At 19.5% G+C, this 19,597-nt stretch overlaps 6 protein-coding genes across 7 annotated transcripts in view; 3 read left to right on the plus strand and 3 right to left on the minus strand.

Annotated features, from left to right (window-relative positions):
• Positions 1 to 90: 90 nt before the first annotated feature.
• On the plus strand, positions 91 to 411 carry PF3D7_0202500 (early transcribed membrane protein 2; the record flags this gene model as incomplete). Its single annotated transcript, XM_001349503.1, has 1 exon — positions 91 to 411. The coding sequence occupies one exon, from the start codon at positions 91 to 93 to the stop codon at positions 409 to 411; it is 321 nt and encodes a 106-aa protein (XP_001349539.1).
• A 1,027-nt stretch (positions 412 to 1,438) lies between these two features.
• PF3D7_0202600.1 (nucleic acid binding protein, putative) lies at positions 1,439 to 5,660 on the minus strand (the record flags this gene model as incomplete). Of its 2 annotated transcripts, none has more annotated exons than XM_024473258.1 (3): positions 1,439 to 1,618; positions 1,702 to 1,784; positions 1,901 to 5,660. In XM_024473258.1, 3 exons carry the CDS (start codon positions 5,658 to 5,660, stop codon positions 1,439 to 1,441), a joined length of 4,023 nt encoding a protein of 1,340 aa, XP_024329070.1. The 2 variants fall into 2 exon arrangements, with proteins under 2 accessions (XP_024329070.1, XP_001349540.2); XM_001349504.2 differs by having other exon boundaries at positions 1,702 to 1,787.
• Positions 5,661 to 7,619: 1,959 nt separating this feature from the next.
• PF3D7_0202700 (octaprenyl pyrophosphate synthase) lies at positions 7,620 to 9,236 on the plus strand (the record flags this gene model as incomplete). Its single annotated transcript, XM_001349505.1, has 1 exon — positions 7,620 to 9,236. The coding sequence occupies one exon, from the start codon at positions 7,620 to 7,622 to the stop codon at positions 9,234 to 9,236; it is 1,617 nt and encodes a 538-aa protein (XP_001349541.1).
• Positions 9,237 to 9,653: 417 nt separating this feature from the next.
• PF3D7_0202800 (conserved Plasmodium protein, unknown function) lies at positions 9,654 to 10,486 on the minus strand (the record flags this gene model as incomplete). Its single annotated transcript, XM_002585338.1, has 4 exons — positions 9,654 to 9,672; positions 9,781 to 10,006; positions 10,147 to 10,227; positions 10,450 to 10,486. 4 exons carry the CDS (start codon positions 10,484 to 10,486, stop codon positions 9,654 to 9,656), a joined length of 363 nt encoding a protein of 120 aa, XP_002585384.1.
• Positions 10,487 to 11,023: 537 nt separating this feature from the next.
• PF3D7_0202900 (palmitoyltransferase DHHC12, putative) lies at positions 11,024 to 13,289 on the plus strand (the record flags this gene model as incomplete). The annotated part of the gene is made up of 10 exons (XM_024473259.1): positions 11,024 to 11,083; positions 11,218 to 11,269; positions 11,470 to 11,512; positions 11,612 to 11,679; positions 11,771 to 11,873; positions 12,090 to 12,250; positions 12,394 to 12,441; positions 12,631 to 12,692; positions 12,816 to 13,008; positions 13,216 to 13,289. 10 exons carry the CDS (start codon positions 11,024 to 11,026, stop codon positions 13,287 to 13,289), a joined length of 864 nt encoding a protein of 287 aa, XP_024329071.1.
• Positions 13,290 to 13,721: 432 nt separating this feature from the next.
• Positions 13,722 to 19,597, minus strand: part of PF3D7_0203000 (repetitive organellar protein, putative) — a gene marked incomplete at both ends in the record, with an annotated part of 5,940 nt that continues 64 nt past the window's right edge. Inside the window, one exon of the mRNA XM_001349507.1 lies at positions 13,722 to 19,597. This exon is cut by the window's right edge and continues 64 nt beyond it. Within this exon, the coding sequence (XP_001349543.1) occupies positions 13,722 to 19,597 (5,876 nt within the window).

Consider the following 19,597-nt stretch of genomic DNA (forward strand, 5'->3'; position numbering starts at 1 on the left):
TTGGATTTTTATTAATACCAATCTTATCATATCTCCCACCTTTGATTTATATATCAATAATTTATTTAATTTTATTCTATATTATTCAAAATGAAACTCTCCAAAATCTTATATTTCTTCGCAGCCCTCTTAGCTCTCAACTTCATTGCCCCAAGAGATTACAATAGCATGGTAGAAGCAAAGCCAGCCAAAAAATTAACACCAGCAGAAAGGAAAAAGAGAAATCAAAATATAATGATATACAGTTCTATAGCCTCTGCTGTTGCTTTACTTATTGGAGGTGCAGTAGGTTTAGGTATTCATTTACATAAAAATAACAAGGGAGACAACAAGAAAGGTACTCCAGGAGCAAAAAAAAATGATAACAAAGCAGTAAACCCATCAATATCAAGTACCATGTACAGAGCCTAAATAATATAACAGAACAAAACTAAATATACACATATATATATTAAATGGATATATATATAAAGAGAGAGAGAAAAAAAAAAAAAAAAAAAAAAAAAAAAAATTAATTTGTTTAATATCAAATATATAGCATAAGAACGTTTTATTCTATATTTTTCAGATATGTATTTAGTTTCTTTTTTTCTTTTTTTTTTTTTTTTTTACATTTATTTTTTATATTGTCGACGCGTAGTATAACTTTGAGATATGAAAATGGAATAATTCCATTTTTCTTTGTAACGAAAGAAAAAAAATATAAGTTGAATGAAAGTATATATTGAAGATGAATACCATAATATTATACATATATATATATATATATATATATATATATATATATGTATGTATATATGTATGTGTTTTTATCATTATTTATTTACCTGCATATTTTATTTTATTTCATAGAAAAAAACTCTTTTTTTTTTAAATTATAATAGTAAACTGAACCTTTTCTGTAATCCTTAAGTATTTTTTTTTCCTTTAATTATAAAAGTATATTAAAATATGTTTTACTTTTAAAACGGAATCATAATATTTAATGTGGGAAAAAAAAAATAATATATATACTTAAAGATCCCACCGTAAATAATATATATATATATATATATATATATAATACATATACCTGTACCTATTTATTTTCCTCCCTGGGGTGTCTTTTGAAAGAACAAAACATTTTAGAAGATATATGATGCGTTTTATTATGAATAGTTTTAATTTTTTTTCAATTATGAAAAAAAAAATATATGTTAAAAAGACAAATGAACATTAAAAAAAAAAAAAAAAAAAAAAAAAATATATTATGATTATACGTAATATAGTCGTATAAAAACAAAAGAAATATAAGAAAAAATAAACATGTACATAAATATATATATATATATATATATATATATGATTAACAAAAAAAATAATAATAAATATATATTTAATTAATTATTCAAATTATTTATAAAAATATTTTTATTACAACGTTATTATTTTATTATTTTTAAATCCCATATTCAGATAATACAACAAATTTTGATTCAGAATAATTTATATTTTTCTTTACATATTTTATACTATCATATTTTAATAAAAATATATTACTGTATTCATTCATTGATAAAACAATATGACCGTTTTCAAAGATAACGTGACAGTTAGCTAACATAATGGTATTGTCAACCTAAATATATAAACAAATAAACATATATATATATATATTTACTTACATTTATTTTTATTTTACTTTTCTTTTTTATAACTTACTTGAGAATATTCCTTATACTTCATACACAATTTCACATACACACACCCAGTTTCATCACCCATTAAAACATACACAAAATTATCTACTTAAAAAATAAAAAAATATATAATATAAAATATATAATAAATACATATATCATATCAAAAAATTTAAGTTTTAAACATATAAACATTTTGGTTACTTTTATTTTTCTCTTACCATTATAATCATTTGACTCGATTACCTTCAGAACAATATTAAAAAGCCTCATATAAGGTTTCATATCTTTACATTTTAAAAATGGTAAAGGTGGTAACCCTTTTAAAGCTTTTAAAAAATTTATACTATCTGATGCATATTCAAAACCTTTTATATATGTCATAGGATGTTTAACGGAATTTATATTTGTTTTTTTTTTATCATTTTGTTCATATAAAATATTATTACTTTCAGTATTCATTTTACTTATATTAAAAGGATATTCAAAATTCATTGAACTTACACAATGTTCATCTTCTCCTATAATTAAATTATTACTATTGTTTTCATCAAAAGTATATACATCATCTACATGTTTTGTATACTCATTATTTTTAAATATATCATTCGAAATATCACACATATACATTTCATCATTTAAATTATTATCATTATTTAATTCCTTCTTCTTTTTCATCATATTTTTATGATGTATTTCGTTTTCCTTCTTTACACATACCTCAATAGATTTAATATCATTACTACTTATACTCTTTTCTAATATACCATTAATATCATGTAATTCACTTTTATTACTTATAGAAAATGAATCATGTACATTTTTTATATCCTCATTATTATTCTTTATATAATCATTTGAAATATTATTATTTAAATCAATATTATCATCATTTAATCTTTCTTTATCATTTTTTACACTAGCACTCCATATAACCAGTTCATTGTCTTCAATATTATTATCCATATATTTTTCTGAATATTCTCCAATTAATTCATTCACCATTTCCCCCTTTCCTTTATCATAAAATCTTATATCACTATTTTCTTCAACATAATCAGTAAATTCATTATCTCTTTTTTCGTATTTTTCTTTTATATCTTGTGCTATTTCTTCACTTTCATTAACAGCTATTTTGTGTTCTTTCAATAAATTTTCAACATTATCACCACTATTTATGTTATCACCATCATATATATTATCATCATCTATATTATCACCACTATATATATTATCACCACTATGTATATTATCACCACTATATATATTATCACCACTATATATATTATCACCACTATATATATTATCACCACCATATATATTATCACCACTATATATATTATCACCATCATATATATTATCATCACCACATATATTATCACCATCATATATATTATCATCACTACATATATTATCAACATTATATTTTTCAATAAGTAACTCATTTTTAAAATCATGTGTTAATATATGCACATCATCATATGAATTATTTTTATTATTCAAATGATATTTACCAATATTAATTACCTCCCCTATTTCATCTATTTCTTTTTCATTTTCAGAATCATCGTTATCTTCTCTCTTCAAAAATATGTCTTCACATTCAAAGGTTTCATTATTTTCATAAACAAAATCTTCTTCATTCATTTTTGATACTTTCTCATCAATTTCAAAAGTTTCCTTATTTTCAAAATAAAAATTGTTCTTATCAATGTTGAGTATTTCAACATTGGAATCTTCATTCTCTTCTTTTTTTTTATCAGCAATTAAAAAGAACTCCTCTACTTCCTTTTTCTCATCATGTATCTTTTCATATGGTTCATCATACTTATCTTTTATTTTTTCGTCATGTATTTCCCACATTTTTTCACTATATGTTTCTTCTATTTCTACGTCATCTTTTTTTGGTATTTCTTCAAAAATATTTTCTCCCATTTTTTCATCAAATTTTTCTTCTACCTCGTCAAAAAAAAATTCTCCCATTTTTTCATCAAATTTTTCTTCTACCTCGTCAAAAAAAAATTCTCCCATTTTTTCATCAAATTTTTCTTCTACCTCTTCAAAAATATTTTTTCCCACTTTTTCACCAAAATTTTCTTCTACCTCTTCAAAAATATTTTCTCCCATTTTTTCATCATATTTTTCTTCTTCTATCTCTGCAAAAATATTTTCTCTCATTTTTTCATCAAATTTTTCTTCAACCTCTTCAAAAATATTTTTTCCCACTTTTTCATCATATTTTTCTTCAACCTCTTCAAAAAAATTTTCTCCCATTTTTTCATCAAATTTTTCTTCTACCACTTCTTTATAGTTTTCATCTATTTCTTCAAAATTTCTTCGTGGTAGTTCATCACCATAGTTTATCCCTGTCTCCACAAAATATGTCTTTTCTTCTTCTTTATCAAGCTTTTCTTCTACATCACAATTTCCTTCTACCCCACTGTCAATAATTTCATCCACATTTTTATTTTTGTCATCCCAAAAAAAAACATTATTTTCAAAAAATTTACTTGATTCGTCCACATCTTTCTGATCATAATTTTCATTTTCATATACATTCTTAGGTTCATATATTTCGTTCTTTTCAAAAACATTATGCTCATCAAATTTTTTATTTAACCAAATATTTTCTGACATATCACAATTTTGAAAAAAATTCTGTTTTTCTTCTGAAAAATTCGAGAAAGGAGGATCCTCAACATTTATATTTTCGAGGTTGTCTTTATTACTATCGAATACATTCTGATATTTTTCATTTCCATTATCTTCTTCCTTATTAAATGAACTAGGTATAATAAAATCAAATGCATCATGACTAATTTTATCCATATCCTCAAAATTGTTATATATTCTATCCTCATTTATTGTTCTACTTTCACAATCCTTTGAATAAGCATTTTCTAATATATCCGAAAGGTTATTCCTTTCATTATTATTATTATTATTATTAACACAATAATCTTCACACTTATTACTTTCTATTTTCCTATCTATAAAGGATATGTCTTTATCTTCTAACAATATATTATTTTCACTTATAAGGAACTTATTATTTATATAAAATGTATCATCCTTATTATTATTTAACAATTCCTTATCACTCATTTGATTATTTAAATTATATAAATTCTTCTCATTGTTATCATTATTTATATTTTCAAATGTAGTAGATGTATCTACTACTACATCAATTTCATTTTTCTCAAAATTTTTATTATAATTATTTTTCAACATGAACAAATCAGTTGATATTACATCATCTTTATTATTATTATCTTCATAAATATTCAAATTATCGTTAAATAAATTATCATCATGTATTAAATCACTTAATGTATTACAATTTTTTTTTTTATCTATTATTTTATCACATATGTTAATATTATCTGTATGTTTCATTAACTCTTCTTCATTTACGTTTTTCTTATTTTCAAAAGATGTGTTAAATTGAAAGAAGCTAAAATTAGTTTGATCTATTTTAAAAAATTCATCTGTAATATCATCAAAATGTTCCATATGTGAATCATTTACAAAAATGTTACTATTGTTAGAATGTATTACATTATTATTATTATTATTATTATTATTATTACCATTTGATGGATAAATATTATAACTTGTACAAACATTTTTATCACTAGAATGAAGGATATCATTATTTAATGAAGTTATATTATTAATCGTAGAAACATTTTCATCATTCAATATATATCCTTTTTCATTTATAAATTCATTTTCTTTCATATTACATTGTTCTTCTTTTATTTTATTCAATTTATTTATCTCTTTATCATCAAATACAAAGAAAAAATTATCCTCCTCATTTTTAAAAACGTCCTTATTCTTTTTATATTCTTCAACGTTTTTCTTTTCATCTAAATTTAACGTCACATCCTTTTTTTCCACATCTGCATTTTTCTCCTTTAATATATCATCAAATTTTCTTGACGAACCAGTCAGTTTATTATACAAAAAAAACATATTCCTTCTACAATTAAATAATTATAATAAATATATGTGTTGACATATATATATGTGCAAATATATATGTTCAAATATTTCTACATAAAATTGCTCTCACCAAACATTATTCTCTTAACATATTAATTACTTGTTCGATTTCTTAAAAACAAATTAAAATAATACAATTAATATTGTTATAAGAACATGTGTATATGTAGATATGGAAGATATTATTAAAGCATTACATTACATTTCTTTCCTTTCTTTTCACGTCATTACATCATTATAAAAAAAAAACAAAAAAAAAATAAACATAAATATAAATAAATAAATATATATATATATATTTATATATATATATATATATATATATTTATATTTATATTTTATTACAATAATAATACACAGATATTTTTTTCATTCACTTTCAATATGCAATTTAACAATAATAATCTGTAAAGGATATCAACTTTTTAGAATTTTATAAATAAACAAATAAATAAGAAAAAATAAAATAAAAATATAATAATAAAGAGAATATTTTTATATTATAATCCTCATCTTAAACAAATAATTCATATATATATATATATATATATAATATATTATGTATAAAAATTGACAACTTTTTAAAACACGTAATTATCACATATTTTATAATATAAATGTTCTGAAATAAATAAACAAAAAAAACGTCCAATTTTGAAAAATCATTTTATTTACATTTAAAAAATTTTGTTCATTTAATAAGTGTTCAGAAAATTATATTACATTTCCTTTTTTCATTTTTTTTTTTGGTAGATCGTAATAAAATTATATATATATATATATATATATATATATATATATATATATATGTATAATTATATTAACCCTAAAAGGTTATATTATAATATATATATTTTATATACGTATATATAATATATACTTAAGAGAACCCAAAACAAAATTTCCTACTTATGTAATATTTTATTCATATCACATATTATGTGAAGAATATTTTTCCAATTATTCCTAAATATATATATATGTATATATATATATATATATTTATGCGTGGAAATTTTTTAAAAAAAATAAAAAAAAATGTAAGCTGTAAAGCTTAAAAGCTTATTTGTGATTTTAATTAAAATATAATGAAAAGATATATATATATATATATATATATATATACATTTATTTATTTTTTTTTATGTATACAATTTCACACCAATTCATACATTTTCCTTTTCTTTTTTTTTTTTTTTAACAAAATGATATGGATTGATATATATTATTAATGCATACACATATTGTACTAAGCCATACAACACAAACTTTTATGAAGAAAAAAACATATATAACAAATAAAGAAGACTAAGAAAAATATATATATATATATATATATAAATCAAAAACTTATTAATTCCAAAAAATATAAAATAAAAAATGGCAATCTTATATAATATAATGGAAACATATGAATATGTATACAATATTATTTAATTTATGTAAATACATTCTTATTATATTAAACTCAAGTTATATATTTAAATGAATAAATATGTAAGAGACTATAATCTTTAATATTACCTTAAATTTTTTTTGAAATTTTTAATGTACCTCTTTTATTTTATTTCTTTAATATTTCATTTGCCTTTATATATTATAAAAAATATATTTTAGTATATAATGTAAATTAAAAACATGTAAAACAAATGTACTAACATATTTATATAGGGAAAAAATAAATAAATAGTATACATATATATATATATATTTATATATGTTGGTAACAATATTTTGAAAATATGTAATAGTGTACACATATATATGTATATATGCTATTTATCTTTTGAAAAATAAAAAGGTGTATATTTTTTTTTAATTAATTCATTTAAATATACACAATATATATATATATATATATATATATATTAATATATATATGTGTGTACGCGTATTATTCCATATTAATCGTCTTTCGGATTCTACAAAATGGTTCACCTAAGTAAAAGAAATAATATTAAAAGCTTTTTAAATTATTGCAAAGCGAAATATTTGAACCCTTTACTAATTAATAAAAATGAAGACATAATAAAAGAAACCAGTATTTTAAAAAATAACAACTTGTATAGTAGAAAGGAGTCGAATGTTTTTATAGAAATATTAAAATCATCCTTTATAAAATTTAGAGGACAAAAAATAAACGAAGAAATAAATAACCATAATAATATTATTAATAATAGTAGTCACAATAATAATCATAATATTTATCATGATACAAACAAAAAAAAAAAACAACAATATGAAGAAAAACATAATGTATTTCATACAGAAAATATGCATAAAGAAGTTTTACTATGTATGGATGTTTTACAATATGAAGAAGATAAAGTAAATCGTGAATTACATTTATTACATTCTTATTTTAATAAAGAAAGAACAAATATTGATCCTTATACCTTATGTGAAAGTAAAATAAAAAATATTGATGAATATATATATAATATTATTAAAACCAATTATAAAAACATTGATGAATTTATTACATATATTTATTTATATAAAGGAAAAAGATTTAGAGTTATCTTAAGTATCCTATTAAAAAATATATTACATCATATAGATAATGTTTCAAAAATTAAAACAAATTTTAAAAATAGAAATATCCAAAGAAAATTTTTCAAATCAAATAAACTCACGTCAAATTATTTATCAAATAAATTAAAACTATACAACTTGAAAATAACACAAAAAAAAAACATATGTGAAAAAACAGTCTTAGATAATCAATGTAAAATTATAGCTGCTTCAGAAATTATACATATGGGTTCTCTTTTACATGATGATGTCATAGATGATTCAAATAAAAGAAGAGGTGTCATAGCATTACATAAAAAATTTGGAAATAAAATTTCAATATTATCAGGGGATTATCTCTTAGCACGTGCTAGTTCTATTTTTGCTGGTACGGGTTCACCAAAAATTTGTAGAAGTTTCTCTTATGTTGTCGAAAGTTTAATAAAAGGAGAATTCTTACAAAGAAATTTAAAATTTAATAATGTTGAAGAAGCACTCAAAATGTATTTAATTAAATCATATCATAAAACAGCTTCTCTTTTTTCTCATTTATTTGCATGTATAGCCATTCTATCATTTAAAAATGATACTATTATACAATTATGTTTTAATTTAGGATTACACATAGGTATGGCTTTTCAATTATATGATGATTATCTAGATTATAAAATCGATGACAATACAAACAAACCTATATTAAATGATTTAAAAAATAATATTAAAACAGCTCCCTTATTATTTTCCTATAATTATAACCCTCAAGTTATCTTACAATTAATTAATAAAAATTCATATACAAATAATGATATTGAAAATATTTTATATTATATCCAACATTCTAATAGTATGAAAAAAAATGAATTGTGTTCATTATTACATATAAAAAAGGCATCTGATATTCTATACTCCTTAATATCTCATTGTAATAAACCTAGTACAAATAAAAACAATACCAAACATGATGATATAAAACAAAGTAGCGAGGCATTAATTAATTTAATCTTAAACGTGTTATCAAGAAACGTCAAATGATAAAAGAATAAATAAAACACATATATATATATATATATATATATATATATATTAATAATTAATATAAAAGATTATTTTAATTTTTATTCAATAACATATACAATATCAAACATATATATTATAATATTATTAAACATCTTCAATATTGTATTATTTAAAAAACTTAATAATATATACATATATTTTATATATATATATATTTTTGTTAATTAGTTTGAAAAAAATAAAAAACAATTTATAATATTTAATCCATTTATTTATATGTTTCATTAATTTATTGTTACTACATATTTGTTATATATATTATTTTTTTGTCTTTTTAACACTTTTCATATTATTTGTATAAAAAAAATTTCCATTATTTCATATACACCCCACATTCCTTTTATCTTTTTTAAATTTTATTTATCTCATGTATTATTTGTGCCCCTTACAACTATAATAAAATAAATATAAACAAATAAATAAATACTAAAGAAAAAAAAAAAAAAAAAAAAAATTCTTTTTTTTTTAAATAAAAATATATTTTTTTTTTTTTTTTTACCAAATATTAAATTTAGTACAATTCCTTTTACTCTCTTTCCAAAATACATTTTCCTCCTCTTCATTATATATTTCTATTTCTATATTTCTCTTGGTTTTATCAATAAAATGCATATTGTTACAAATTACATAATATAGTTTCATAAAATGTAAAACCTCTTCCCTTGAATGTAATAAAACATAAGCTTCATTCTTTAAGAAATCTACATGTATCAAACATATCTCAACTGTACATTAATATAAATAAATATATATATATATATATATATATATATATATATATATATGTATATGTATACATGTTAATATATTTTAAAAAATAATAATAATATAATTAATGAACATATATATATTATAATATTCATACCTAAATGACCCACGAAATTTATTACTTCACTTTTTTTGTCAAAACAGGATATATTTTTTATTCTTATTAAACAACCTGTAGCTAAAAAAATATAAAAAAAAAAAAAATTTAAATATTATAATAAAAATAAATTTTACATATTATACATTTTTTAAAAATTCCCTGTTCATTTTTATATAATACAGATATTTAATTTTATAAGACAAATATATACTCTTCAGAAAAAAAATTTACTCTCCTAAATTTTCTTCCGGTTTAACTTTAATTTTATAGCATAAATGAATTATTCCTATTTACACATACCTTCGGTTGGCAATAAACGAAATATATCACCTCCCATTTAAGAAATATCAACTATTATATTTTACAATCATACATATATATATATATATATATATATATATATATATATATAAGAGAAAATATGTTACTCTCTTTGAATTTCCAATAATAAGTAACTGTAGTATAAAAATTATATACACACAACAGAATTACATATATAACAAGAAAATGAAAAAAAAAAAAAAAATTATTTTTCTTGCTATACAAGATTTAACATAATTATAAACACTTTAATTTGGTTAAATATTAAAAGAGAAATAATGGATTACTTGTAATTTTTTTTTTCTTTCTTTTTTTGAAAAAAAAAATATACATCCAAAATTTTGAATTACATATATATATATATATATATATATATATCTTACCATAAGAAAGCAAAAAAAATAAATTAATTATCATCGTTTTAGAGATAATTATATAAAATCAAAACAATGAAAAAATTAAATTAAGAAAAATAAAAATATGTATATATTAATATATATATATATATATATTTATTTATTTATTTATTTATTTAATTTATCATGATATAAATATGAACATGCTAAAAGAAGGTAAACATTGGATTTTTTACAAATTTTCTCATTTCATTCAAGTAAACAAGAAAAAAATAAAAAAATAAAAATGAAGATAGAGATAGAGATAAAAATAAAGATAAATATGTATAATATATTTATAAATTCACGCATACAATTATAATAATCATTATTATTTCATTTTTAAATGTAGATTTTTTATTTCTTCTATCTATTTAGTGGTTGTCTTATAATATATTTTGAAAGTAAATAAAAAGAAGCCATTGTCCAAAGCAAAGATATTTTGGCATTTACAATTTTAAAAAATAAATAACAAAAAAAATATTTACTATATAAATATATATATATATATATATATATATATATATTTATTTATTTATTTATTCACTTATATTTATGCATACATATTTGTTTACTTCTTATTTTACTCTTTTTTCCTTCGTAGCCCATTTCATATTAGATCAATATTATAGAATCCCATATATAAGGTATGACTCTCTTTTTTTAAATACATTTATAAACTAGTATCATTTTCTCGTATGATATATTATATTAACATACATATATGTCTATCATTTAAATTTTAGATTTTTTTGTATATTCCTTTTTATTTTTGGAATAACATCTTTCTTTTTATGTTCATTAAGTGACCCAGGTAAATCCTTTTACTCACATATTTTATTTATTCTTTTTATTTTTAATAATTAATTGTTATAATATTCAAAAAAAAAAATAATTAATTACAGGAAAAATCTCTTTGAATGGTCTAGATAAACACTTGGAATATTATTCATACGACGAAATAATATTTTACACCAACACTAAATGTAAAACGTGTAATATTATAAAGTAAGAGAGAAAAAAAAAATAAATAATTAAATAAAATAAAATAAATAAGTTAATAAATAAAATCTTACATAAATATTATTATTTATACTACTTAATTTCGATATATCAACCTTACTCTCAAACATATATATATATATATATATATATTTATAATAATATAATATTATATAATTCATTTATGTTCCCTTTTTTATATTTTTCTTTTAACCCTATAAGACCTGCTAGAAGTAAGCACTGTTCATACTGTTCTTCTTGTATATCCAGATATGATCATCATTGTTTCTTATTGAATAATTGTATAGGAGGTTACAATAATATGTATTATTTAGTTTTTCTTCATATACATATTATTATAACCTTTTATTCAACATATATAAGTAAATATACACACACACAAAAAATTAAAATAAAATAAAAAAACAACATAACATAAAAGAACATAAGAAAGCAGAACTTTATATTAAAATTATAATGTCCAATAGACTGATTTTATTTTTTTTTTTTTTTTTTTTTTTTATAGCTTTCCTTACATTATATAGTATAATAATATATGAACATCTTTTAGAAGGTAAAAATGGAAAGAGAACTATATTAATAAAATGAAAGAAAGAAAATTGGAAATACCATTATTATTTTCTTTTAATTATATATGAACAAATTATATGCACACATAAATATATGTAAACATATATGCATATATATATATATATATATATATATATATATATATATATATATATTATTTTTTCCAATTCAGCAACTTTTATAAACAAAGAAAACAACGAGATTATACCTTTCTCATACCTTACCATTGTTAATGTAAAAATATGAAAGAATAAATAAATCAATCAATATATATATATATATATTTATATTTATAATAAATACTACATATTAATATATTGTATATTTATTTCTGTTTTTCTTTCCTTCTTTGTATAGTATCTCTTTTACAAATGTAGTGGTACCTTCTCCCTATTCGTCATATCCATTTTTTCATTTTTCTGTTTATTTTTCTATTTTTTGCATATTATATATTTCAGTCTTTTCAATAATATCACACAAAATGAATTAACCAAATATAGAAAACTGGAAAATAATTCTGGTCAAATAAACACCGAGTTTTACAATAAAGGTGACCATCGTAAATTTATATGAATATACACATATATACATAAATACATACATACATACATACATACACACATACATACATACACACATACATACATACACACATACATATATGCAATATTTATTATATACATACATATGTCACACAATTCTAATGTGTTAATTTTTTTTTTTTTTTTTTTTATTCTTATTATGTTCCATTATATAGGTTTTATAAAAAATGTGAAGGACTTACTTTTTTACAAAAAAAATATTAAAAACTTTATTAAAAAGAAATTATAACATATGTATGAATATCAAAAAATCCCTATTTAATGAAAAATAAGAAATTTATAGTTTTTCCAATTCAAAAAAAAAAAAAAAAAAAAAAAAGAAACAAATGAAAAAAATGAGAAAAATCAAAAAATCAAAAAAATAAAAAAAATAAAAGAAATCAAAAGAATCAAAAAAATAAAAAAAATCAAAAGAATCAAAAAAATAAAAATAATTAAAAAAAATAAAAAATATAAAAAAAATTAAAAAAATTAAAAAATTCGACAAAACGTTATATATATATATATATATATATATATATATATATATATATATTTATTTATTTATTTATTTATTTATTTATTTATATTTATGTATTTCCAAATAGTTACATATAATTTCCCTTATTTTACCTTTTCCAGGCTTCATAATTTATTTCACATTTTTAATTTGATGCTATAATTAAAAAAATACACTTTTATGAACAAACGTTTTATTTACATTTTCATCGACAATTTCATTAAAAATATTTCTTACACTCTTTTTTCCATTTAAATTTGGTTTATCTGAATTTATATAATTTTTCATAACACTATATGTACTATTTGCTTGATTCGTAAGAAAACTTTTATTTTGATTTCTATTAGGATGAATTGAATTAGCAATATGTATATTTTGATGATATGAATTTAATCTATTTATATTATCATTATAGTTTGGTTTATTTAAATTTTCATAATGATTATATATAATATTAATACCATTTTTATTTGTATTATTCATTGTACTATTTATTTTTCTTTGTTTTACATCATCCATTATTTTATTTTTATATTTTGAATCTCTGTTTTGTGTAAAATTAGTTAGCCTATTAATTATAGGATTATTATGTTCAGTTATCAATTTGTTATTTTTGTTTTTATTATTATTTAATAAAATAGGATCCATTACATGTTGTTCATTTTGTTCATTATATCCATCTGAAAAATTATCTAATTCTTTACTTATATCATCATATTTTTCTATAAATACATTTTGATTTATTTCTTTCATTAAATTTTTTACCCTTTTTAATTTACTTACACATTCTTGATATTTATATAATAATAAATTATAATCTCTATTTAAGGTATCCTTAGAAAGTTTTTCATAATTTATTTCTTTTCTTAGATGAGCTATGGTTTTTAATTGCATATGTTCTTTACTAAAATTCAATATGTCCATTGTTAATATTTTTTCTTTTTTACTTTTTAATTTACTTTTAAAAGATATTAAATTTTCTTGACTCTTTCTTTCTAATAAGAAATGAACCATCTCTTTTCTTACATCACTCGATCTTTCAAAATAATGTTGAAATAAAAACCAACATTCATCATATTTCTCATTTTTCATATTATTATGTACACTTATTATATAATCTCTCAAGTTATTTAACAGCGTAATATATTTTAGGATAAAAAATTTTATTTCTTCTGGGATATACATTCGTTTCCAAACATTTTTATGAATCTTTTCAAATAATAATACATATTCGTCATTTAAAAATAAAAATTTTATTATTTCATTTAATATAATGCATAAAACTATTGTAACCTTCTCATCATAACCATCACAAGTGTTGTTCTTCTTATTATTATTTTCATTTTTATTAGATATATTTCCTATTTTTGAAGGAACGATTTCTTCTTTACACAAATCTTCTCTTAACCCATAATACCTTGAATAATTATACAATCCAATTATTTTATTACTACTTTTTATATTTTCATTTTCATAAATTATTTTCATACATCGAAATTTATTTTCTTCTAATAGATGAATATACTTAGATAAATGCATACCATTCTTCTCTTCTATATTCGTATCAAACATCTCTTCATATTTATATTCATTTGTTCTTATATTATTATTTGATATATTTCCATATATATTAACATCATCAACAAACTGTGCACCACATAATTTAGATTCATCACTCTTCTTCTTGTATGCATCAGAATATTGGCTAGTCAAATTAATTATTTTTTCTTCATTTTCTTTATTTGTCTTTTCCAAAAAAAGTAATTGTTCTTGTATATGTTTCATGTTTATATCATAACTATTTTTCTCATTTAATTCATTACTATATAATAAGCTAATTTTATTTATTTCTCCTTTTAATCGTATGATCTCTTCATTTAATTCAAATATTTGTTTTAAATAATTCGCAATTCCTTCTACTTTATTATCTACTGAAATTATTTCATTATTATTTCTATCCACTTTTGAATCAACCATTTTATTAGTAATATTTATATTTAATAAAGCACCATATTTCTTATTTATCTCATCATATTGAAAACATTTCTCATCATATTGAAAACGTATTTCGTCATATTGAGAACACTTTTCATCATATTTCACTTTAATTTGCTCATATTTAAGAGATGTTTCTTTATACGTAAGAGACATTTCTTCATATTTTACACAAATATCTCCATACTTAATATTCATTTCATTATATTTAATACACATATCTTCATTCTTTTTCTTTAAATTATTAATTTCATTTAAATTTCTTTTTTTTTCATCTTCTCTATATTTTATTTCTTTTTCCATATCATCAATTTTACTTTTCATTTTCTTTATATTATCTTCATTTTCATCTAATTTCATCATAAGATTATTTTCTTTCATATCAAATTTGTTATTTAAATCATTTGAATATGTAATTAATTCAATATTTTCATTATTTAATTTTTCCACTTCTTCATTTAATTCATCTATTTGTTTATTACATTTTGTTAATTGTTTATTTAATTTCTCTATTTCTTTTTTTTGTTTTTCCACATCCTTTTTTAATTTCTTCTTTCCTTGATCTACTAAATTTAATTTATTATTTTCTTCAATTAATTCATTTTTCTTATTATTAAGTTCCATAACCTCAGTTGTTAAAGAACATATTTCATTTTTTAGTTGAAACAAATTAGATCTGCTTTTATTTATTTCTTCATCATAATCCAAAATGTGCTCTTCTATTTTATCTACACACATTCCTTCATTTATTGTTAAAGAATTTATGTCAATTTTTGATAATAAATCTTGATTTTGTAATAATGGATCTTTTTTTAAATTATATAAAATTGTTTTATATTTTACAAGTTCTTCATTTAAAATTCTTATTTCATCATCTTTTTTTTTTAAATCCTTTTCTTCATTTTTTTCTACATTTATTTGATTTTCTTTATCTTTTATTTTCTCTTTAGATTTATCTTTAAGAAGAATCCAACTTTTCTTTTTATGATCTACTTGTTGTGCATTACTTTGTTTTTTATATACTAATATTTCATCTTGTAACTTTTTTATATCATTATTCAGTTCTTTTATTTTTTTATTCTTTTCTTCAATTTCTTTATCTTTTGATAATAAATCTTTTTCATGTTTTTTTTTTAATTCATGACTTTTATCTTCTATGCTATTTTTAAAAAACTTTTCTTTACTTTTTAAAATATTAAAGGAGGAATGTCTTTTATGTTCTTTTTCTTCTACTTCTTTTTTCAAGCCTTTGTTATTATTTATATATTCTTCAATTCTTCTTATAATATCTTCATTTTCTATATCATCACAACATTCAATGTTAATTATCATACAAATACTTTTTATTAGTTTAATATATTTCTCATATAAATCTGAATATTTATTATCCCTCTGACATTTTAATTCTTCCATTTCTGTTAATAATATTTGCTCCTTTTCATGAGCTTTGATATGTGCGTAATTTATTTCTTTATCAAATTGTTTTTTTTTTTCATCCAAAGTAACTTTTAATTTGTCCACTTCTTCAATATATTCATTCACTACATCTTTTATTTTTATTTCATTATTACTATTAATTTGATTTATCTTATTTTCATACTCTTCCTTCAACGAATTCATTTTATCTTCATTTTGTTCATTCAACGTGTTCATTTTATCTTCATATTCTTCCTTCATCGTATTAATTTTATGTTCATTTTGTTCATTCAACGTATTAATTTTATGTTCATTTTGTTCATTCAACGTATTAATTTTATGTTCATATTCTTCCTTCATCGTATTAATTTTATGTTCATACTCTTCTTTCAATGTATTAATTTTATCTTCATTTTGTTCCTTTAACGTATTAATTTTATCTTCATTTTGTTCCTTCAACGTATTAATTTTATCTTCATATTCTTCCTTTAACATATTAATTTTATCTTCATTCTTTTCATTCATCTCCCGTATCCTCACATCACAATCATCTTTCAACTCAGCCAACTTCTTATCATGTTCCTCCTTCATCATTTTCATTTCACTTTCCTTCAAACTTAATTTCCTTTTTAAATCACACACCTCTTCGTCATTGTTTAAAATATTCTCAGAACTTTTTATATTCCCCCTTAAGAGTTCCATCTCTTGTTTATACTTATTCTCCTGTTCCAACATTTTATTTTCCTTCTCTTCCATTTTTCTTGTTAACAAATCAATTTGATTACTTAAATCTACAATTTGATTATTTAAGAAATCTTTTTCCTCTTTTAAATCCATAATTTGAACATTCAATTCACTAATTTTACTATTTAATGTACCCTTTTCATTATTTAATTTATCTATTTGTTCATTTAACAAATGTACATCATTTTTTAAAGTACTTATTTGTGTATTCATGGTTTTTATATTGCCATTTAACATATGTATATCATTATTTAACATATTTATTTCATTTGTATAATTATTTTGTAAATTCGTATATTCTTTATTAGTTTCTTCTAATTTTTCATTTAAATTATTTATTTCTTCTATATAAGTATTTTTATATTGATTATATTCCTTCTCTTTTTTACTTAATTCGATGCTTATACTTTCTATTTGTGCGTTATATTTTTCCTGCAATTGGTCTAACTCTTTTTGTTTGATGTCTACCATTTCTTGTAACTCTTGTGTTTCTATTTTGGTTATTTTCACAGATTCTTTTAATTCTTCTTTCAATCCATGAATTTCTTCTTTATGATTTTTATTAAACGCAAGAATTTGTTTCTCCTTTTCATTTAATTGGTTTATTAATTTATTTATTTCTTCTTTAGATACATTTTCTATATCTTTTAATTCTTTTTCTTTTTTTTCTAATTCGGTTTTAAGATTCTTTATTTCACATTTATATACTTTTAATTGATTATTATTCTTTACAAAACTATTTTTTAAATCTTTTAATTGATCTTCCATATGAAGGAAATTATGTTCTCTTTTTTCAATATCCATTTCTCTTACTTTAATGGAATGAACTTTTTCTAAAATGGAAATCTTTTCATCTTTTAATTCTTTGATTAATGTATCATATTCCTTTTCTTTTTCCTTTTCCCTTTCCTTCTCCTTTTCCCTTTCCTTCTCCTTTTCCTTTTCTTTTTCTTGTTTGTTTAATAAATCAATTTGTTTATTTTTTTCTTCCAACTCATATTCTAATAATTTATATTTTTTTTCTTTTTCAATAATATTATCATTCAATGAATTAATGGTTTCATTTTTTTCCTTAACACATCCTTTTAATTCTTTTAGTACATTTTCTTTTGATAACAATTTTTTATTTAAATTTTCTAAATCTTCTTTTTTTTCTTTTATTTCTATTTTTAGTTTTTCTAGATGTTTTTTAATATCTATAATTTCTATAGAAATCGTTTCTCTTTCTTTATTTTTTTCTAAATACTCTTTTTCTATATTATGAAATGTTTCTTCCTTTTTTATTATATTCTTTTCTTTTTCATTAATTTTCTTTTCTCTTTTATTAATATCTAATTCTTTTTCTTGTAAAAGATTTTCTTTTTCATTTAGCATATCAATTTTTTGTTTAACAAAATCTTCTTTTTCTTTTAATTTATTTTCATAATCATTATTATCAATATTCTTATCCTTTACTTCTTTTAATTCTTTTTCTAATTCTTCAATTTTACTTTCGTAATTCACAATTTTATTCGACAACGAACTAATGGACTTTAATGTATCCTTAAGCTGGTTTTCTAGCTCATTGTCTTTATGTATAATATTTTTTGATATTTCATCGCTATAATTATTAAAATTATTATTATCATTATTATTCTCATTATTATTATCATTATTATTATCATTATTATTATCATTATTATTATCATTATTGTTATCATTATTATTATCATTATTATTATTATTATTATTATTTATTATGTCCTCATTAATATTATCATCTAAGGAATTATCATTTTTATATTTAGTTTTACTTTTTCCTTTAGTTTCTATTATTTTTTTATACCATGAATCGCTTTTTTCCCTCTTTTCATTATTTTCATTATCTTCCTCATTAAATGATT

The sequence above is a fragment of the Plasmodium falciparum genome, assembly GCF_000002765.6.
Source record: "Plasmodium falciparum 3D7 genome assembly, chromosome: 2".
NCBI lineage: Eukaryota > Apicomplexa > Aconoidasida > Haemosporida > Plasmodiidae > Plasmodium > Plasmodium falciparum.